Here is a 20,503-nt window from a genome sequence, read left to right as displayed (position 1 = left end):
AAAAATGAAAATCTGAGGAGTCTAAGTCTTCCTTCAGATTTATATACAAAATGAGCTTTACACTGTAGACTGTAGCGGAGCTGTAGTATACAGTAATCTTTGGAACTCTGCATTGTTCACTGTAGCGGAGTTTGAAGCAAACAGTAAGCTTTGGATCGTATGTAACAGTGATCTTTGGAGCGTATGTTGGAATAGTGACTTTGTAGAAATACAATACGGGTGAAGAGACATGTGCGCTCTCACTTGTGTCCAGAGGACCACCCGAAGAAAGTACAATTACAAGAAATAAATACCTTTTTTTTTATATGATTACAATAATTATTTGGAATGCTTTAATGGGGAGAATATGTCGAAGCAGTCATCTTCATTTTCATCACCAAGGGAACTAAAAGGCTCTTCATCTCCGGAGGTGCTTGAGGAGGAACTTGCAACAGATGTTTCAGACCTCGTGGCGAGAAGTTGTTGCATAACTTTAAAATACTCTTCTTCAGTTTTAGCACTGGATAAAAGAGATTGGGCTTTGGATTTTTGGGTTAAAAAGGTTTGTTGGGCTTTGGAAGATTTAATGGTTGGTTCAAGTAATCCTTTGGCAGAAAGCCAATTTCGGATTAAGGAGTCAGTTAATTTAGATTGTTCATCAAATTTTGACCACCATTTGACTTTGATATATATATATAGAGAGAGAAATGTTCCAATCAGGAATTTTAAAGTGCGGGAAAGTACGGGAAACTTTTTAAACCGCATGGTTTTAAAGGTTTAAAACTGTAAGCCTTCAAAGCCGTGTGGTTTTAAAGCTTTCCCGGACTTTCCCGCACTTTAAAATCCCTTATCAGAAAACTACTATATATATATATATATATAGAGAGAGAGAGAGAGAGAGAGAGCAGAGTTTGGATTATTATTAATTGTTCTTACAAAAATTAAAGGCTTGACATATTAAAATTTCTGGAGGCAGCTCCCCTTTGAAGTTATTTCCCATCAGATTTCTGTGAGAAATCTATATGCTGCGACTATTCTGGGTCAAATTTATTATGATACAACATACATTTCTACCTTTAATTACAGAGGGATATCCATTCTACCCAGCCCATATTCCTACCTTTACTTAGCGTGGTTTGCCAACGGAGTATATGTCAGAGTTTGGTTAACAGTTTTATGTAGCAAATTATTAAACTCCAACAAAAGTAGATTGTTTACACAGAGAGTGTTGCGGAAACGTGGGTTGAACAATTACTAATACTGCAATTTCTGAAGAAATATAAATGTGGTGTTAAACAAATGCAAAGAAAATATAACACAATGATTTACGTGGTTCGGCGTAATGCCTATATCCACGGGTAAAAACTGAAAGATAATTTTACTAACAATGGAAATTTAAAAAAGTGGGAAAAACTCACAAAACTCACAATCCCAATACACCCAAATGGAATCTCACTATAATACTCAAGTGAAAGCTCTCTCAAATTCTCTCAAAGAACTCACTTGCAATTGCTCTCTCCTCTCAAATTGGGATGATTAACAAATGAGGAATTGCCTTCTATTTATAAGGAAAAATGGGGTGCACTATTGCACCAACCCTAACAAAATTGTCAACATAAATTAGGCACCTACCTTAGGAATTTGTCTTCAAATTTGCTTCTCCAAAGTTGAATGCATGCATGGCAACAACCTGTCAAATATTTGTGCCACCAACCTCCAATTTGTCAAGAAAAAACCGTGTGGAAAATAAGCTTTGTGGGCTGACTTTTCAACAATTCTCCACCTCGGCGAAGATTTAGTAAATCTGAGCCGACTATCAACAAACTACCTTCTAGTTTCTGCCTTCTCTGGCTGCTTTTAAACTTGTAAGATGTTGATCAAGTTTAGACAATGCTCAAACTTGATCGCCATCACTACCTTGGTCAACAAATCTATGGGATTATCCGCAGTTTTAATTTTCTGAAGAAGAATCTTCCCCTCATCAATAATTTCCCGCACAAAGTGAAATCGTACATCGATGTGCTTCGTACGCGCATGATAAACTTGGTTCTTCGTTAAGTGAATAGCACTCTGACTATCGCAATACACATTAATGTGCTCTTGTGCCAATCCCAAGTTTTTAAGCAAACCTTGTAACCAAATAGCCTCTTTAACAGCCTCTGTAATTGCCATGTACTCGGCCTCTGTGGTCGACAGTGCAATTGTAGACTGTAGTGTAGACTTCTAACTAATTGGCCCTCCAGCAAAAGTAAATACATATCTGGTGGTTGACTGTCGTTTGTCCAAATCACCAGCATAATTAGAATCAACGTACCCAATCACACCTTGACCAAGTGTATCACCTCTTTCAAATAGTAAACCAACATTCACGGTCTTCTGAATGTAAAGCCATTTCACAGCTTGCCAATGTCCTTTACCAGGATTATGCATATATCTGCTCACTATACCAACTACATGTGAAATGTCAGGCCTTGTACACACCATTTCATACATCAAGCTACCCACTGCATTTAAATACGGAACTTGTAACATGTATTCTCGTTCCGCATCTGTTGAAGGAGATAATTGTGCAGAAAGCTTGAAATGAGAAGCCAACGGGGTACTCACAGGTTTTGTCTGCTCAGTCATGCCAAACTGTTGTAGTACCTTCTTCAAATATTGCTTCTGAGACAAGCTTACTTTACCACGAGCTCTATCTCTGCATATCTCCATGCCAAGAATCTTCTTGGCTTCACTTAAATCTTTCATTTCAAATTCTTGATTGAGTTGAGTCTTCAACTTCTCAATCTCATCTTTGCTCTTCGATGCTATTAGCATATCATCGACATACAATAGCAAATAAATGAAAGATCCTTCTTGTAACTTGCGAAAATCTATACAATGATCAAATTTATTTCTTGTGTACCTTTGCTCTTTCATAAATCGATCAAATCGCTTATACCACTGCCTTGGAGATTGTTTCAATCCATAAAGCGACTTTATCAATTTGCAAACCCAATTTTCTTTTCCAGCAACCTTAAATCCATTTGGCTGACTCATGTAGATTTCCTCTTCCAAATCACTGTGTAAAAATGCAGTTTTTACATCAAGTTGAACTAGTTCAATATCAAATTGCGCAACCATGGCTAGCAAAATTCGAATAGACAAGTGTTTCACAACTAGAGAAAATACCTCATTGTAGTCTATTCCTTCCTTCTGAGTGTAACCATTTGCTACCAATCTAGCCTTGTATTGAATTTTATTTTTACGAGGAAATCCTTCTTTTTTGCATATACCCATTTGCACCCAATTGCCTTCTTCTCCTTGGGCAGTGTAACTAACTCCCAAGTTTCATTTTTGTGAAAAGACTGCATTTCTTCGTTCATTGCTTTCGTCCACTATATACTTTCTGAATTACTTACTGCTTCTCTGTAAGTGGAAGGAACATCATCATCTACAATTGGAAGTGCATAGGCCACCATATCAACAAAGCGAGCAAGTCTACGAATCTCTCTGCGTGGCCTTCTATATGCAATTGAATCTTGTTGCTGTGAAGGTTCCTGAGTCAAAACCTCTTCATCATCTTCGGTTGATGGAGAATCACTATCCATCTCATCGACACCAGCTGGATCAGCTTTAACTTTTTCAAACTCTACCTGCTGCAAAGTGCTACTAGTCTTGTCATCCTCTTAAGAATCTTTTTGTTTCAACATGGCTGATTCATCAAAAGTTACATCTCTGCTGAAAATAATCATCTTCGTAACAGGACACCAGAGATGGTATCCTTTTACTCCACCAGTTATACCTATGAACAATGTTTTCTTTGCCCTTAGGTCTAACTTAGATTCATTTACATGATAATAAGCAGTTGAACCAAAAACATGTAAAGAATTATAATCAGTAGCAGGTTTACCAGTCCACATCTCCATGGGTGTTCTGCCCTCAATTGCAGTAGATGGCAAACTGTTGATTAGATGGCACGCATATACAACTGCCTCAGCCTAAATCTCTTTGCCCAATCCAGCATTGGACAACATACACCGAACTTTCTCCAGTATAGTCCGGTTCATGCGTTCTGCCACCCCATTCTGTTGTGGTGTATCTCGAACAGTGAAATGTCGCACAATACTCTCATCTTGGCATATTTGAAGAAATGGATCATTCTTATACTCACCATCATTGTCTGAGTGAAGTCTTTTGACCTTTCGACCAGTTTGAGTCTCGACCATTTTCTTCCATTTCAGAAATATGCCCAAAACTTCATTTTTGTTCTTCATTAAATACACCCACACTTTTCTTGAATAATCATCAACAAAAGTAACAAAATAGTGCATACCTCCCAAAGAAGCTATTTTGGTAGGTCCCCACATATCACTGTGAACATAGTCCAGAATTCCTTTTGGATCATGAATTGCTGAACCAAACTTTACCCTTGTTTGCTTGCCCAGAACACAATGTTCACAAAATTCTAATTTGCAAGAATTTGTACCTTTCAATAAGCCTTGCTTCGCTAAAGTCTGCAAAGCTTTTTCACCAGCATGTCCCAAACGCATATGCCACAACTTGGTTGCTTCTGAATCTGCATCTTTTCCAGAATCTATTGATGCTGATCCAATAATTATACTTCCTTGGAAATAGTACAAGTTATTTCTTCTTGTGCCTTTCATCACTGTCAGCGCCCCAGCTACTATCTTCAACAATCCATCTCTTAAAGTGATTGTGAGCCCTTTAAATTTTAAGACTCCTAATGAGATGAGATTTTTCTTCAAGCTTGGCACATAGCGAACATCTGTCAAAACTTGGATTGAGCCATCATGATTCTTTAATTGGATTATACATATTCTCATGGTTTTACAAGCATTGTCATTGCCAATAAAAACAACTCCACCGTCTAGCTCCTTGAAGTTAGAAAACCAGCCCTTGTTAGGACACATATGATAAGTACAACCCGAATCCAAAATCCACTCATCTAAGTGACATATCAATGTCATGCCAACCAAACTAAAGTCTGACCCCTCATCATGCTCTGCTACACATGCATTAGAAGTAGGCTTGCCCTTTTGTAACTTAGGATAATTCTTTTTCCAATGCCCTTTCTCGCGACAAAAAGCACATTCATCTTTGGCAGGTCTCCCTTTAGACTTGTTCCTTTTTCCAGGTTTGCGGCTTTGCGAATGACCTCTCGCTGTCAGTGCTTCTGTAACTGTATCTCTGTGATCCTTTCTGTCTTTCTTTCTGGTCTCAGAGTTGTACAATGCACTGCATACAGCATCGAATGTGACATTGTCCCTCCCATGAAGCAAAGTAGTGGTGAGATGATCATATTCATCAGGAAGGAAATTCAACAACAACAATGCCTTATCTTCATCTTCAAATCTCTCATCCAGATTTAGCAAATCCACCAATATCTGGTTGAATGAGTTCACGTGGTCATTCATTGACATGCCATGTGTATATGTAAATCGATAGAGTTTCTTTTTCATATAAAGCCTATTTTCAAGACTTTTCTTCATATACTTTTCTTCCAGTGTCTCCCACAATTTCTTTGCCGATGTCTCCCTTATGACATAATATTTCTAATCTTTAGCCAGACATAAGAAAATAGTACCACATGCCTGTCTATTGATTTTTATCCACTCCTTGTCATCCATCACGTCAAGCTTTTCTTCAAGAGCAACCTCCAACTCTTGTTGACATAAGACATCCAACACCTCACATTGCTACACACCAAAATTATTGGTACCATCGAATTTCTCCACTTCAAACTTTGCATTAGTCACAGTAGTTCTCGCTAATGAAGACGACGACGATGCCTCTGCCATCCTTTTTATCTCAAATTATCAATTTCTTCAACAATTATTTACACTTAAAAAACAACCTCTATGATGTTTATTTCGCGTGAATAAATGCACCAAGAAAGTTTAAAGGAGACTGGATGGGAACTCGGTCCCAATTAAAAACCAGAATCCTTAGACTCTTATCGCCTTTGTTGACAGAACTTTCCTAGATATGTAAAAATACACACTACTTACAATAAACTGTCTCCCAAGTATAAATGATCGTCTCCACCGTATTTGTAAACAGTACCATATATAGGAATAGTACCGTATAAGTGAACAGTACCGTATACTCCCAAGTACAAACCGTCGGCTCTGATACCACTTGTTGCGGAAACGTGGGTTGAGCAATTACTAATACTGCAACTTCTGAAGAAATATAAATGTGATGTTAAACAAATGCAAAGAAAATATAACACAATGATTTACGTGGTTCGGCGTAATGCCTACATCCACGGGCAAAAACTGAAAGATAATTTTACTAACAATGGAAATTTAAAAAAGTGGGAAAAACTCACAAAACCCACAACCCCAATACACCCAAATGGAATCTCACTAGAACACTCAAGTGGAAGCTCTCTCAAATTCTCTCAAAGAACTCACTTGCAATTGCTCTCTCCTTCTCTCAAATTGGGATGATTAACAAATGAGGAATTGCCTTCTATTTATAAGGAAAAATCGGGTGCACTATTGCACCAACCCCAACAAAATTGTCAACATAAATTAGGCACCTACCTTAGGAATTTGTCTTCAAATTTGCTTATCCAAAGTTGAATGCATGCATGGCAACAACCTGTCAAATATTTGTGCCACCAACCTCCAATTTGTCAAGAAAAAACCGTGTAGAAAATAAGCTTTGTGGGCTGACTTTTCAACAGAGAGTACCCAAGTTTCAGTTGACACATAAAAGAATAAAATGAATAGGCTTACAGAGAATAGAGGTTGACCCATTTTGCAATGAATATGGGGATCGGACCAGACAAATTATTCCCAGCTATTTCCCTGCATTGACAAATAAAATTTCCACTACTGATATTTGCAGACTTCAAACAATAAGCAAGAAAAATCTAGGCCAAATTAATTACAATCCTTAAAAATAACAACAACAATAACAATTAGAAAATGAACAAACAGGACACTTACAAAATCGTCAGATTCTTTAGATTCTCATAATCTTTTGGCAAATCCCCCCTTAAATTGTTGGATGTCAACCACCTGCAACCACATGAAAGTTACTTTTAGGTTATATTTCCTGAAAAAAGTGTTGTAAATTTTATTGTGGTGTTGGTACGTACGTAGATGAATGATTGACATATAATAATTGCATACCAGCCAATATGTGAGCACGCGCGTGCACGTGTGCACGTATAAATGACTTTTCAAGTACAAGCATATATTTAGTACATAATTAGTTACAAGCATATATGTACACGACGAGATCAACATCCTAATTAACCATTTTATAAATTCTATAAATAACTACTTACACACACCCTTACAATTCTTGAAGATTGCTTAATTTTCCAAGTTCTGGTGGGAGTGTACCTCTGAGTCCATTCTCCGGCACAGATCTATATATTAGAAAATATATATGAAATTAAAAATTGTATTGTATTTTCAAAGAAATAAGCTAATTATTGATTTAAGCAGCTGGCTTTATAATTTTAAAAGTAGAGTGAGATTTCATACAAAACCCCGAGCTGAGAAAGGTCTCCCAGTTCACGAGGAATTTCCCCCGATAGCTGATTGCTCCATAGTTGCCTAAAATGCCCAGAAGTACATAGTAAGATAAATGCAAATGCAATTTTTGGAGTAACTAATTAATTGAATATTTCAATATTTTACTTCCGAATTTTTCGTTGAAAGAACTGTCGGATTTTGCGGAGCAAATGTTAAGTGCGATTTACTCATATTTTCAGATAAATTGGCTAAATATGGGAGTTGTGGAATCTGAGTTTTTTTGGTGGCCGGATTCTCCTGTTGCTATTTTGCCTTTCATTTGTTAAACATGCTCAAGGTCTTCCAAAGCTATGGGTTCAGGTAGTTTATGGTTGTATGTGCATTGTTACATGCATTTTGTTTCCTAGTAATTATTGCTATGTTGCTCTTCGTTTTTCATATTGGTCATATGTTTTGTTTTCTTAATTTTTAAAGGATAAGATTCATTGCGTATCCTCATTTAAGTGTCTTTTTTTTTGTGCCCTCGGTAGTAAAATTTTTCTTGTACCCTTTAGATTTGCCTAAAAAACAATAAAATAAATTGCATTGCATGTGAAGATTCTTACAATGTTTGAAGAGATGACAAGCGCCCCAACGATGGTGGTATCTTCCCCGTGAGTAAGTTCTGGCCCAGATCGCTACGGCAGGAAATCATAGACGTATGATGGTACTTCATAGTAAGAAAATGAAGGGAACCAAAAATCTTCTATCCATTGAGATTTCATATCTCTTTGTGTGTGTGTGTGTGTGTGAAAAAGCATGCATAACGTACAAAATTATATAGTAATGATAAAACATCCTAAAATTTGAATCTTAAAAATTTGAAATGTCGACTAAAATTCCTTGGGATGGCATGACACTTCACCGATTTGGATCCTCTTCGAATTCAATGCCGTCTGTTATTGGCAGTTGGCCCCCAAGGGCCTGGCCAACTGGTTAATAACAAATGTCAATAGAGCTTTAAAAATTCAGGATAGTGGAGGAGAGAATCTCAATCTGACACTTCACTTAGAGACAAAATATGAAGGAATAATTTTAACTAAATGATCGTAGTAACTAATAAAAGACTTACAGCATTTCTAGGTTCCTCAAATTCCCCAAGCTTGTTGGTATGGTCCCAGTTAATTGATTTTTTGATAAATCTCTACTCATCACACAAATCCAGAGTGTATCAGAAGAAAAGGAAAAAGAAAAAGAAAAAAGGAGCTATAATTGAATTACTTGCGGCAAGTGAGGACTTACAGAGTGATAAGCTGAAATAAATACCCAATCTGGTAAGGAATGGAACCATGAATTGTGTTGTCGGATAGATCGCTGTTGAGTTTTGACATGTATAAAACCATATCAAATATGTATGCATGTATTAATTAAGGCAAGAGCCAAGCTTACCACGATATATATATATATAGTTGTTTAATTTATTAAATTTAGTTATAAAAGCTTATGCAAAATGATTGATCATTGAATTAATTAATTAATTAATTGTACATACAGTATCTGCAGGTATGTCAGAGCAGCCACACGTTCTGGGATTTTTCCAGTTAAGCCTACTCTCTCCATGATTCTGTATACAAAATGATTAACATGCAGTTAATAATGGAAATTAGCCTTGCTTTTGTTATGACTGTCAAGGCAAGTAATTAGATTAGAGTTGGAACATATACATGCCGGAGATGTGCGGGGTCCCTTTATCGACGAGCCAAGTGATGGTAATATTGGAACTAAGCTTTGGCGTCTCACGGCAATATGAACTAAATTTGGGTAGTTGTGCCCTCCACTGCAAACTGGACATCATGTCCGTGAGACCGGCCACTGCCAATAATATTTCCGACAAGAAATGTTGTTAAACTGATCATGAGCAAATGGATCTATGCCAGCTATATAGCTACAAGACAAACATTCGTTCAACTCTTAATTAATTTTTAAAAGTTGCATGCATTATCGAATTTGCTATCTAATTATAATTTCGTTTGTTTTAACTTTTACCAATTCTCAATACAGAGAATTTATGCGCACCTGATAATTATTGATCATATTCATATATATATATATATATATATAGTCATTATCTAGCACGGATAAAACATTGTATTGTATTATAGTTAATTGCAAAAAATGATAAAAACATGTTGATACTATATGGTGTTATCCCGAGTCTGCATTTAAAAAAATGAAGACATCTGCATTTATATATAAAGTTCGGAAAAGCTATTATGTCGTGCGGTTTAATAGTGTTATGTAATTATACTATTAAACCTCATGGCTTAATAAGTTTTACATGCATTAAATTACTATTAAACCACATGCCTTAATAATTTTCACAAACATTAAATTTAATAGCTTTCACGGACTATAACAAAATTTAAGATCTTGGATTGGAACATTTCTTGATTTTAAAATAAGGGAATTTATAATGTAAGAGACAAGTTAAAAGACAAAGAAACACATATTTTCAATATACTATCAGACAAAATACATTATAATAGAGTTTTTTTTTTTCTTTTAAGATATTCTCTATTTGTAAATTTATGTACTACACACACACACACTCATATATGTGTGTGTGTGTGTGTGTGTGTGTGTGTGTGTGTGTGTGTGTGTGTACGTGTATATATATATATATATATATATTACAACACATCATGCATATATACGACTATATATGTATATTAAAAATTCAGACATCTGATTCAAATAATTAGCTTAATTCTTATGTACTTGTATGTATATAATAATGCAAACCGCATTCTAGAGAACCAAAAACCCTCTAAAATTATGGAATTTACATGAGATACAAAGAATTATTAGCATATATTACCTTCACCACGAGGTAGATCACCTACTTCAATACCATTTTCAGCAGCACTCCGAAATTTGAACTTGGAGCCAAGTTGACAAAGAACAAACAAAGTTAGTAAGAAAACAGTCTTAGTAATTAGAACCACGCGATGCCCAGCAGAACGTTCATCCATTTTTTTTTTTTTAACTTTTAATTCCTAGCTGGCTGTTCTAAACTTTCAGCTCGCTCACTCACTCACTAGCTAGCTAGCTCTTGTCTGGCTGCACTAATTCGAACATTTCTATTGCCGATATTTTTATATAGGAGAAGAGATGCCAGTCTTGATTAAATAACGCACACCTGTGCTTTGTATTTTGAGGGTACATGAGTAATTATCCAATTCAGAAAAGGAAAAGGAAAAAGCTAAAAAGGAAAACGAGGTGAAAAACGTTGTGATGGATTAATTAAAGTCGAATCTATTTGGGTAATTAGAAAGTATTTGTCAAAGGGATGATTAAAGTTTAATATATTTGTGATTGATTAATGTCGAAAGCTATTGGACATAAGAAGCACGTTTACTTTTTTTTTTTAATTAAAAATCCACCAAGGTGGTGGGGTTAGGCCAGATCATTATCTGTAAATAAATCAATAATCAATCAATGAATATAAGGAGGGGGATATAAATCAAAACCTCTCAAGAGAAGTAAAGTAAATGATTTAGCGATCAATATATAACCAATCCAAATCTGATTAATGTCGAATATTTGGAATTTTGAGAGTATCCAAATGCAAAATGCCCGATAAACCAGCTGGAAGTCTCTAGGATTGAAATCGCTGACAAGTCTGATGAGTACAAGCCTAGTTGGCCATAAAGTCAGCAGCTGATGTAGCTTCTCGAAAAACATGTCTAATAACAATAGATGGGCTAGAAGCCAATGCCCGAACACGACCAAGGAGATAAGCAAAATCCCACCGCACAAATCCACTTGAAATAGCCCAAGAAACCACAGTGGCTGAATCAGATTCCATCAAGACGTGTGGTGCACGCGAGGTATTCACTTGGTTAGGTTATGACAAGGTGGCCACAATCACTAGAGCGTGTCTCATACTCTGTAAGATTCCAATAGTTTGTAATCTCTTGAACGTAGTGAATTATTTGATATCTAAATGTGACTCTATGGACACAAGGATTTGAATCCCGAACCATGTAAAAATCCTCTTGTTTATTTTATTTTTACACATTAATTTGTTTAATTCGCCTTTAATTAAACTCAGCAAACCTACTAAAATTGGATCTATCATATCATTTTTATTTCATTAATAATGTGTGATTTAATGCTAATACATAGAGTAATAATCCTGGTCAATTTTCTTTTTTCTTTTTTCTTTTTTATAAACAGAATTAATTTATCAAAAAATAAAAGAAGGGAATTACAACTGTCCTGAGGGATATAATGAGTCTTTTTTTTTCAAAGGCCACCGCAGCCAAACACAATAGTTGACATTTTTTTATTACAAATTCAATAGTTGATGTTGATCTATTTAGTACATTAACCTAAATCAATGGGGTATGGCTATTTAATCCCACTAACATACTTTTTTTTTATGCGAATACCACTCGTTGGTGGGGGGTTGAGCGGGACCCCTATTTGTCATTTAGAACAGATAATGAAAAATGCATCTGTAGGGGGACATAAACCAAAACCTCTAATCAAGAGAAATAAATACAACAGTAAAAGAAATGATTAAGGCATAGCCTAACATAAGAAGCATAATAAAATGACTAATGTAGACGGTGATAATATCTCTTACGATACTTGCAGCCGGTAAGTTACTTAATGCCCTTTTTCGAATGACCGACAACGTTAAAATCAGGACTATAGTTAATTCTCTCAGAATTCTCAGGTGCAGATAGAAAGTGGTCATTATTTGCCAGGTTCTCATCAAAACTATCATCATTATCAGTATGAGAATTGTAATGCCTAAAATTTGTGCTGGATGCTCGATGAAAATGTAGATTATACTCACCAAGTTCTCGGATCCTAGAATCATGAGTCGTGACATTCTGGCCCATTGGCTCTTAAATGGGAGTAGAGTTTGTAGCGTTAGCTCGATTCTCCGCAGGTAAGACAATCGGAGACCCCGCATCTGCAATCTGCTTACTGATGGAAGGCTCAGGTCGTGGAGTATCTAATGGTTGTGGAGTACCTGACGGTAGAATGATCCATTGATCCAAAATACCTCTCAGCCCACGTCTGCACCCTCTTATACCTCAGTTTTGAATTTTGTCCCCAATCTGAATCAAAATAAACCCACAAAAAAAATCTTATGTGGATATTATAAACGGCTCAACCAGCTCGACAATTCCGATCAAGACCGTCACTGCCTTCGAGGGAGAGGCTAACTTGCAATTTTCCACCACGGAAATTCAAGCGATGGTCATTCCTTTCAAGCTGACATTGGTAGGTAAAATTTCTTACAACATACTAGTATGGAATTAATTCATAAATTTTTTACTACTTTGAGATTGAAGGGAATTTCTAAGGTGTCCCTTTTAGATAATCGACATGTGTTAATTCAATTGGATGTTGAGAAGGACTACTCTTGCCTATGGGTTAGGCAGACATGGTACATCAACGGAAGTGTCATGAGAATTTTTAAATGGACCACCAATTTTTGATATTTCGAGAAGTCCCCTATAGTCCTAGTATGGATATCGTTTCCTTACTTGCATGTCCACTTCATGCACTGTAAGGAAGCATTATTTTCTATTGCATCAGCTATTAGTAAGCCATTGCGAATTGACCAAGCTACTATCTCTTTAGCTCGTCCTTATGTACCTAGGTATTAGTGGAGTATGATGTCACTCAACCTCCGTTGCCACGGATACGAATCGGTGTGGGAGATTCTAGATTTTGGCAAAGTGTAATTTTTGAGAAAATCCCACTCTACTGTCCTTCCTGCAAGCACCTTAGTCATACCACTGAGACATGTTACATAGCCAATCCTGAGCTCCATCCCCAACGGCCCAGTGGGAACTGGCATACCAGAGTAGATAATAAGGGATATAATGAGTCTTATTCCTTAAAATTTGTAAGAAGTTAAAGTAGAAAAAAGAAAAAAGTAAGAAGTTAAACCAAAAGAGGCAACTAAATAAAATGATATTTTAGAAACCCATTGGCATCATGAGAAACTAACTCCAAAATATCTGAAGGCGGAGTCTGCCACCATGTGAGAGACCCACAAATAAGACTTAAGTTAGCTAAATGATCCGCCACATAATTAGTTTCTCAAAAGATATGAGAGAATCTAAACGCCATAGAGTTGAGGAGATTACAACAATTCAATCATCTGTTATGAATACCCCATGGAGGATCGAGCGAAGGATTGGAAATAGAGTCGCTTTCTAGCCAAAGACGATACCAACCCTTGCCATGAGCAAATTCAGTAGCCAACGTAGCTGCCTATTTCAGCAAAGTAGTCAGTGTTAGTGCCTAAAGAAAGACCAAAAGCACCTAAAAAGATCCCGTGTAATCTCAAAAAACACCACCACAAATTGAGCTACCTAGATTACATTTAGATAAACCATCAATGAAAACATTCAAGAATGCAATAACCTTCCTAAAATTTGCTTTCATTTACTTTCATTTTCCTATTGTCAATAAAGCAGTTTCCCCTTTCTTCTTTTATTTTGATTCTCTTCATATAAATTAAACAGCCTATAATTGTCCTTCATGCCTGTTAAAAATTAAACAAGAATAGTATAAATTAATATTTTCAGGTTTTATCGGGCCCTTTGAGTGCGAATTCACATGCAAAGCAAAAGTACATATTCTCGTGATTTTATCAGTCTTCTTTTTTTCTTTTGCTTTTTGAAAAAGTTCTTCTTTTCTTGATAAGCAAACTAATTATTGATGGTATGTGACCCCAGACATTCGAACATTCAAACGAGTGAGAGGAATCGATCCAGCACCTTTTGCTTGTATGTGGTACACTGGCCTTGAAATCAGGGCGCGGATCCCGGTATAGAAAAAAGAAAAAGAAAAAATCAGTTAGTTTGATTAAAATTACGAAAATGCCATTAATTGTTAATTACGAAAATACCATCAACTGTTAATTACAAAATACCATCCATCATTATTACTCTTCCTTTACTTCCACCGACACCGTTAGAAAAAACAAAAAAAAATTCCCAAACCCTTCACGATTCTTCATTCTTCATCAATTCACATTTCATGATCCATTCATATCTTCCAATTTCTTTGCAATCTGTACATTTTTCTATTGGTATATTACTATACTTTTAGAATTTGCATAAATTATTTATTTTTTTAGATAGATTTTATTGATTTATTTTACATCTTATTTTAATTTATTATTTTGAATGTTTGATTGGCTTTTTTTTTGGTAATTAGTTTTGTGATTTATTAGTTTGAGTTGATTTATTGTTGTTATTTTTTCACTAATAATTTTTTAAAATGAAAAAGTTAAATAAAATTGAATTGTTTAATTTATTTAAGCATGCTAATTAAGCTTGTAATTATTAATTAATTTATTAATTTTTATGTGAGCTTTATCAAGACATCACTTCGCGATAAGATGGAACATAAGTTTCTTTCAAATTGTATGGTTGTTTATGTTGAAAGAAAAATTGTAGATACTATTCATTTAGAATTCATAATTGATAAATTTTGTTGTTTAAAACCGCAAAATGTACAACTTTAGTTATACTTTGTTTTGAATTACACTTTTTTCTATTTTTATATAATTATTTTGTATAAAGTTTTGGGCCGAGCACTTTAAAATTTTGGATTCTCCCGTGCTTGAAATGACTGTTGGGGCAGAATAACCTACCACTTCAATTTATTTATAAGTAATGCAATACTTAGTTATTTAGAAAAATTTGGGATTTGTTTGGAATTTTTGTTACAAGGCTTAAAAATACTTTTTAAAACTAAAAGTTAACTTTACTGTTTGGTAAATATTTTTAAAAAATCACTTTAGATAAAATAAATATATATTATTTTACAGCTGATTTTGAAAAGAATTGAGATATTAGCTTTTCAAAAGTTAATTTTGAGAATCAATTTCATATTCAATATAATTTCATATATATCCCTACATATTTTACATGAACTCAAAATTATCCTTAATATCCCTACATATTTTACATGAACTCAAAATTATCCTTAATTAGGCAAGAAATAAAATAGAAAATTTAATATCATTATTATTTTGATTTATTTTTTTCTTCACGCACTCTTTTTACCGCAATTCTTCTTCTTCCTATTAACTATACCGTTAATACTTCTCTAATACTACAAATAAGATCACCACTTAGGTTAATATAGTAAATCCACTATAATTTAATACTCAGATAAATTAATAAACTCTATTATATAATAATTTTACATAATCCTAACTTGGGCTAAAGGTCTAAATTAATAATTTCCATAAACTAATAAGATAATATTTTTTTTCTTAAATTTTTTATGCAACTATGCAATCTCATTCAAATCATAAATTTATAATTTATCAAAATTAAAAATACAATTTTTATGATATTTTATTAAATAAAATTTGATTGTTGTGAAAAGAAGAGGATAAAAGTGCCTCTTATCTCCAAATTCCAATAGCTTTCAACTTTAATCAATGCAACTTTAATTAATCAGTCAAATATTTTTCACCTAGTTTTCTTGTAAACTCAAAATACAAAGCGCAGGTGGCTTGTTATTTGATCAATTCTGGCATCTCTTCTGCTATATAATAAATATCAGCGATATAAATCAAATTAGCAGAGCCAGATGGGAGCTAGTGAGTGAGTAAGTGAACCGAAACGTTGAACAGCCAGCTAGGAATTACAAGTAAAATAAAAATAATTTGATTACATGGTACTCTGTTATATTTAGCTGAACAATATACTCTGACTGTTAAAACTCAATTTGTTTTTTGGGTTTCAGGTTCTACCATACTCTCTGTTCAGCCCAGTCAAGCTATATACATACACACACTTTCAGGATTCCAGTAAGTGCTTCTGCTTAAAACCCTTTTACGATTCATCGACCATCACCCATGCAATTGCTAAATCTCTGATTGATGTGAATTTAAACATGAAAATTTATAAACGTGTCTATAGAATTTGACGGTCGATGATGATCTTTTATTAAGTTAATATTTGTCGTTGTATCTCTTAATTTTAAAGTTATGATAAATATATTTTCAATAAATTATTGTATTTGATCCTTGGTTACGCAGAGAACCAATTCGTAACTTGTTCTACTGAAGCTCGAACCTAAGACCTGAGTCCTAAGAAAGTGAGCTAGACCTTAGCTTCAATTCTCAGTTTTTTTTCGATACATTATTATGTTCTGACTAGTAACAATCTATCATTCTGTCGATTCACGCATATGACACAATTTTACTCTGATCAATGTTGTTGGGTGACTTCACTATTCTGATAGATGTTCTGTCAAGTCCCATGGAAGTGAGATGAATCCATTATATATTTTGTCTTGTCCCTCCTAGTACTGAAAGTGCTAGTCTCTTTTCTGCCATCTGTACTTTATGTGTGTCATGATTGTATGGTTGTAGCAGAAGCCCATACGAGCTCATAAGATGTATACTTTACTGAGATGATAATGAACACGAAATTAACAGGGAACATTTGCCCGAGGATATGGCGGCGTCGAAAGCGACAGAGGCGATGATTGGGACATTGATAGAGAAAATGTTTTCTGCTTTGCTGACTCAAGCTCAGTACGCACTTGATTTTAAAGATCAGCTTGAGGCAATGAAGACAAAGCTTGAGCTAATGACTGCCTTCATCTCCTGCACTGATAAGCAGAAAACTTGGGGGGAGTTCATACAGAAGATCTTGCCTAACCTGAGAAAAATAATTTATGAAGCTGATGACATAATGACGGATTGCCAAATTAGAGATGAATATCGGAAAGATGGGTTTTGCCACAGGTTCTCACTTCGTGACTTGTTTTTCATATACCAAACAGGCAACGATTTGAAGCATATCAATTCACGGATTGAGAAAATGGAGTCTAGCTTGGGGGTGTATGGAAGAGCAGAACAGCCAATCATCCAGCAGGGGCCTAATAATTCATCATACCAAATATTTAAATATTCCCCAGAGGACCAGGAACCATCTGAAATAATCGGTTTGGAGAAGGACTTGGAAAAGATTAAAGGGTGGATCCTTAGCAGTAATGAGAAGCTTCAGCAAATCGGTATTGTGGGTATGGGTGGTTTAGGCAAAACCACCATTGCCCAAAAGATATTCAATGATAGAGAGATGGTTGCATACTTTGAGAAGAGGATATGGGTGCCAGTTTCTCAGAATTTCAGCGAGGAACGAGTCATGAGGGCCATGTTGAAACAGCTGGGAGAGGATGAATCGGGAATTGAAGAAAGTTATTTGCTGCACAAACTTCAACAGAGGCTCAGTGACAAGACCTGTCTCATTGTAATGGATGATGTGTGGAGAATGAATCTAGATTGGTGGAAGAATTTATATCCGACTGAAAAAAGATGCTTCGTTATCATCACATCTAGAAATGAAACCGTTGTCAACAGTATGGGAGTTGATGAGTCAAGAATTCATCGCCCAAAACTTTTAAATGAAGAGGAGAGTTGGTCATTACTCTGCAAGCATGCATTTTTAACGAGCAAAGGAAAATGCCCCAATAAGGAGTTTGATAAAAAAGGTAGAGAGATCTTGATGAAATGCGGGGGACTAACGCTGGCAATCAAGACAATAGGAGGCTTGCTTGCTCCAAAAGCCCATTCCCTTAGTGAGTGGAATAAAATCAATGATGATTTTTATATATATTTGACAACCGAAAGAGAGAAAAATTCGGTGGTGGCTTCTCTACGACTGAGCTATGATGAACTCCCCACACATCTAAAGCAGTGCCTCTTGTGTTTCTCTGTTTATCCCGACGACTTTGAGATAAGTGGTGAACAGATGGTACATTGGTGGGTGGGAGAAGGACTCGTCCGGGGCAGGGACAATCGGACTGCTACGGAATTAAGCTTTGATTATCTTTCAGAGCTAGTAAGCAGATGCTTGGTTGAAGTTGTGCATCGAAGAGGCTATGATGGCAGGGTCTATAGTTGCAAGATGCACGATCTGGTCAGGGATATGACCATTCAGATTGCAAAAGATGAGGCTTTTTGCAGCTTTGATGAACAAGGCAGGCAGAAATTGACACAAGACTCGCGATGGTTCGGTTTCAACAGTGACATGGATCCAAAATCCCTGAAAAAAAGTTCAAGGCTCAGGGCATTGATACTGCAATCAAGCACTCCAGTTTCCCTTTGGAATGTGAAATCGCTCATGTCACTGAGACTGCTGGATTTCTCATACTGTAAGCTTGATCGAATTAATGTTGAGGATCTATTGGATAAGATCTCTTCACTTAAACGCCTTGCATGTCTCAACTTAAGCGGAGTTGCAGGCAATATTGAGCTCCCATCTTCAATTCAAAAGCTTCGTAATCTCCAAATACTTGTTCTGAGGAGGTGCACCAAACTACATCCATCAATTACTAGTTTGAAGAAGTTGATCATCTTGGACCTCGGATCTTGTCCTCTCCAGTATCTACCTCGTGGACTCAAGAAGCTAATTTATCTCCAGGAGCTGTCTGGATTTCGGGTGGCGAACGCACAAGGCTGTCGACTTAACGAGCTGCTGGGACTGAAGCAGCTAAGAGTTCTACGAATGTCCATAAATAATGAGAGTGAAATCTCGGAAGATGAATGGAATGTCTTATCACAGCTCGAGAAACTCAAGGTTTTAGCTGTTGATGCAGAGGATTGTAAAGAAAAACATGTACCACAGATGGTGGATAGGCTTTTGCCTCCTCCGAGCCTTCAGGAGCTTTACCTCAGGCGATACCGTCACGAAATTCTGCCAAAATGGATTAATCTTAAGCACCTCTCAAGCCTCCAATATCTCTGTCTGGAGGATGGAGACATCAGCAACTTCGAAATCAGTTCTGAATCTGATCAGGATAGCAATGGCACCACATGGGTCCTTGAGGGTCTATGTTTAAAGTTTATGCCAAACTTAATTCTTGATTGGAATGTTTTGCTCAAGGATATGCCTATACTCAGGGATGGCAATGGAGAGGGGAGGGGAGGGGAGGGGACCAATCTCCCCGTATCCATCCCTGATATTTTGCGTATGTTCCCGTCCCCGTCAGAATTACTTGAGAGAATCTCCATCCCCTCCCCGAATAATAACAGGGGATCCCCAAGGGTCTCCGATCCCCGAATAACTAATACATTTTTTGTTTCCAATTTTGAGTTAATCATATTAAAATAAAAAATTCAAATAAAAGTAAAGTTTGAAATATATCTTACATTAATATCCATTACAAAAGTCACATACATTAAATTATTAAGCAACGCAACATGTAAGGGATACAAACTTTTTTTACAAACTATCGTGAATAAATTAATAGTCCAATACAAAATTGTTACAAATAAAATCGAATTTAGATTCAAAATTAACTTTTTCAATGGTGGCGTGGCACTTTATAAATGTGAACTATTCACTTTACAGCACAATAGTTAAGTCGGAGCAAATCAAGAGCAAATATTATATTAAATTATATTAGATATTAAAATTGTGATTCACTGTGGGCAATTATAACATCTAAAAATAAATAAAAATTGATTTAAGTTTAAAATATTTAATGAAAATTAAAATTAAAACAAAATTTTTGGGCTAATAGAATTTACCTAGTTTTTTTAATATCCTAAATAAAAATTGAGGACTTTAATTGGTTAATTAGACCTAAAAGTTTAATAATATAAATATTTTGATATTTGTTATTTTTACCAATATTTATAATTTTATAATTCAAATTTTATTATTTATTTACTAGTAATTTTAAAAAATAAAAATAAAATTAAAAATTAAAATGGGGAAATGAGTAGGGGAAGGGGATTCCACCTCATCCCCGTCCCCTCTCCGAATAAGAAATTAGGTATGAAATGATCCTCATACCCTCCCCGAATGGGGAAAATTCCCAAGGGTACCCGTCCCCGTGGGGATTTTTGCCATCCCTACCTATACTACGTTATGCAGAGGTTAGTCGTTGCTTCAATCTGAAAAATTCCCCTTTTGCTCTTGACAAGCCGGCTGTCTGGAAGAAGAATCAAGATTGAGAAATCAGAATGTATGGTACACTGC

General features: G+C 35.6%; 1 protein-coding gene across 11 annotated transcripts in view; it reads left to right on the top strand.

Annotated features, from left to right (window-relative positions):
- Positions 1–20,503, top strand: part of LOC102617995 (disease resistance RPP13-like protein 4) — a 132,176-nt gene that overhangs the window by 61,681 nt on the left and 49,992 nt on the right. For 3 of the 11 annotated variants that reach the window (XM_052432310.1, XM_052432312.1, XM_052432314.1), the window contains exons 2-3: positions 16,254–16,317; positions 16,967–19,847. In XM_052432310.1, the coding sequence (XP_052288270.1) occupies positions 16,970–19,630 (2,661 nt within the window). In that variant the 5' untranslated portion in view covers positions 16,254–16,317; positions 16,967–16,969 and the 3' untranslated portion in view covers positions 19,631–19,847. Of the gene's footprint in view, positions 1–16,049; positions 16,158–16,253; positions 16,318–16,950; positions 19,851–20,503 lie in introns of those variants that run through there. The other 8 variants (XM_052432318.1, XM_052432317.1, XM_052432315.1 and 5 more) reach the window with 7 other exon arrangements.

Source organism: Citrus sinensis, chromosome 8 (genome assembly GCF_022201045.2).
Source record: "Citrus sinensis cultivar Valencia sweet orange chromosome 8, DVS_A1.0, whole genome shotgun sequence".
Lineage (NCBI taxonomy): Eukaryota > Viridiplantae > Streptophyta > Magnoliopsida > Sapindales > Rutaceae > Citrus > Citrus sinensis.
Note: the sequence above shows the minus strand (reverse complement) of the source record. Positions and strands in the feature narration are given on the sequence as shown.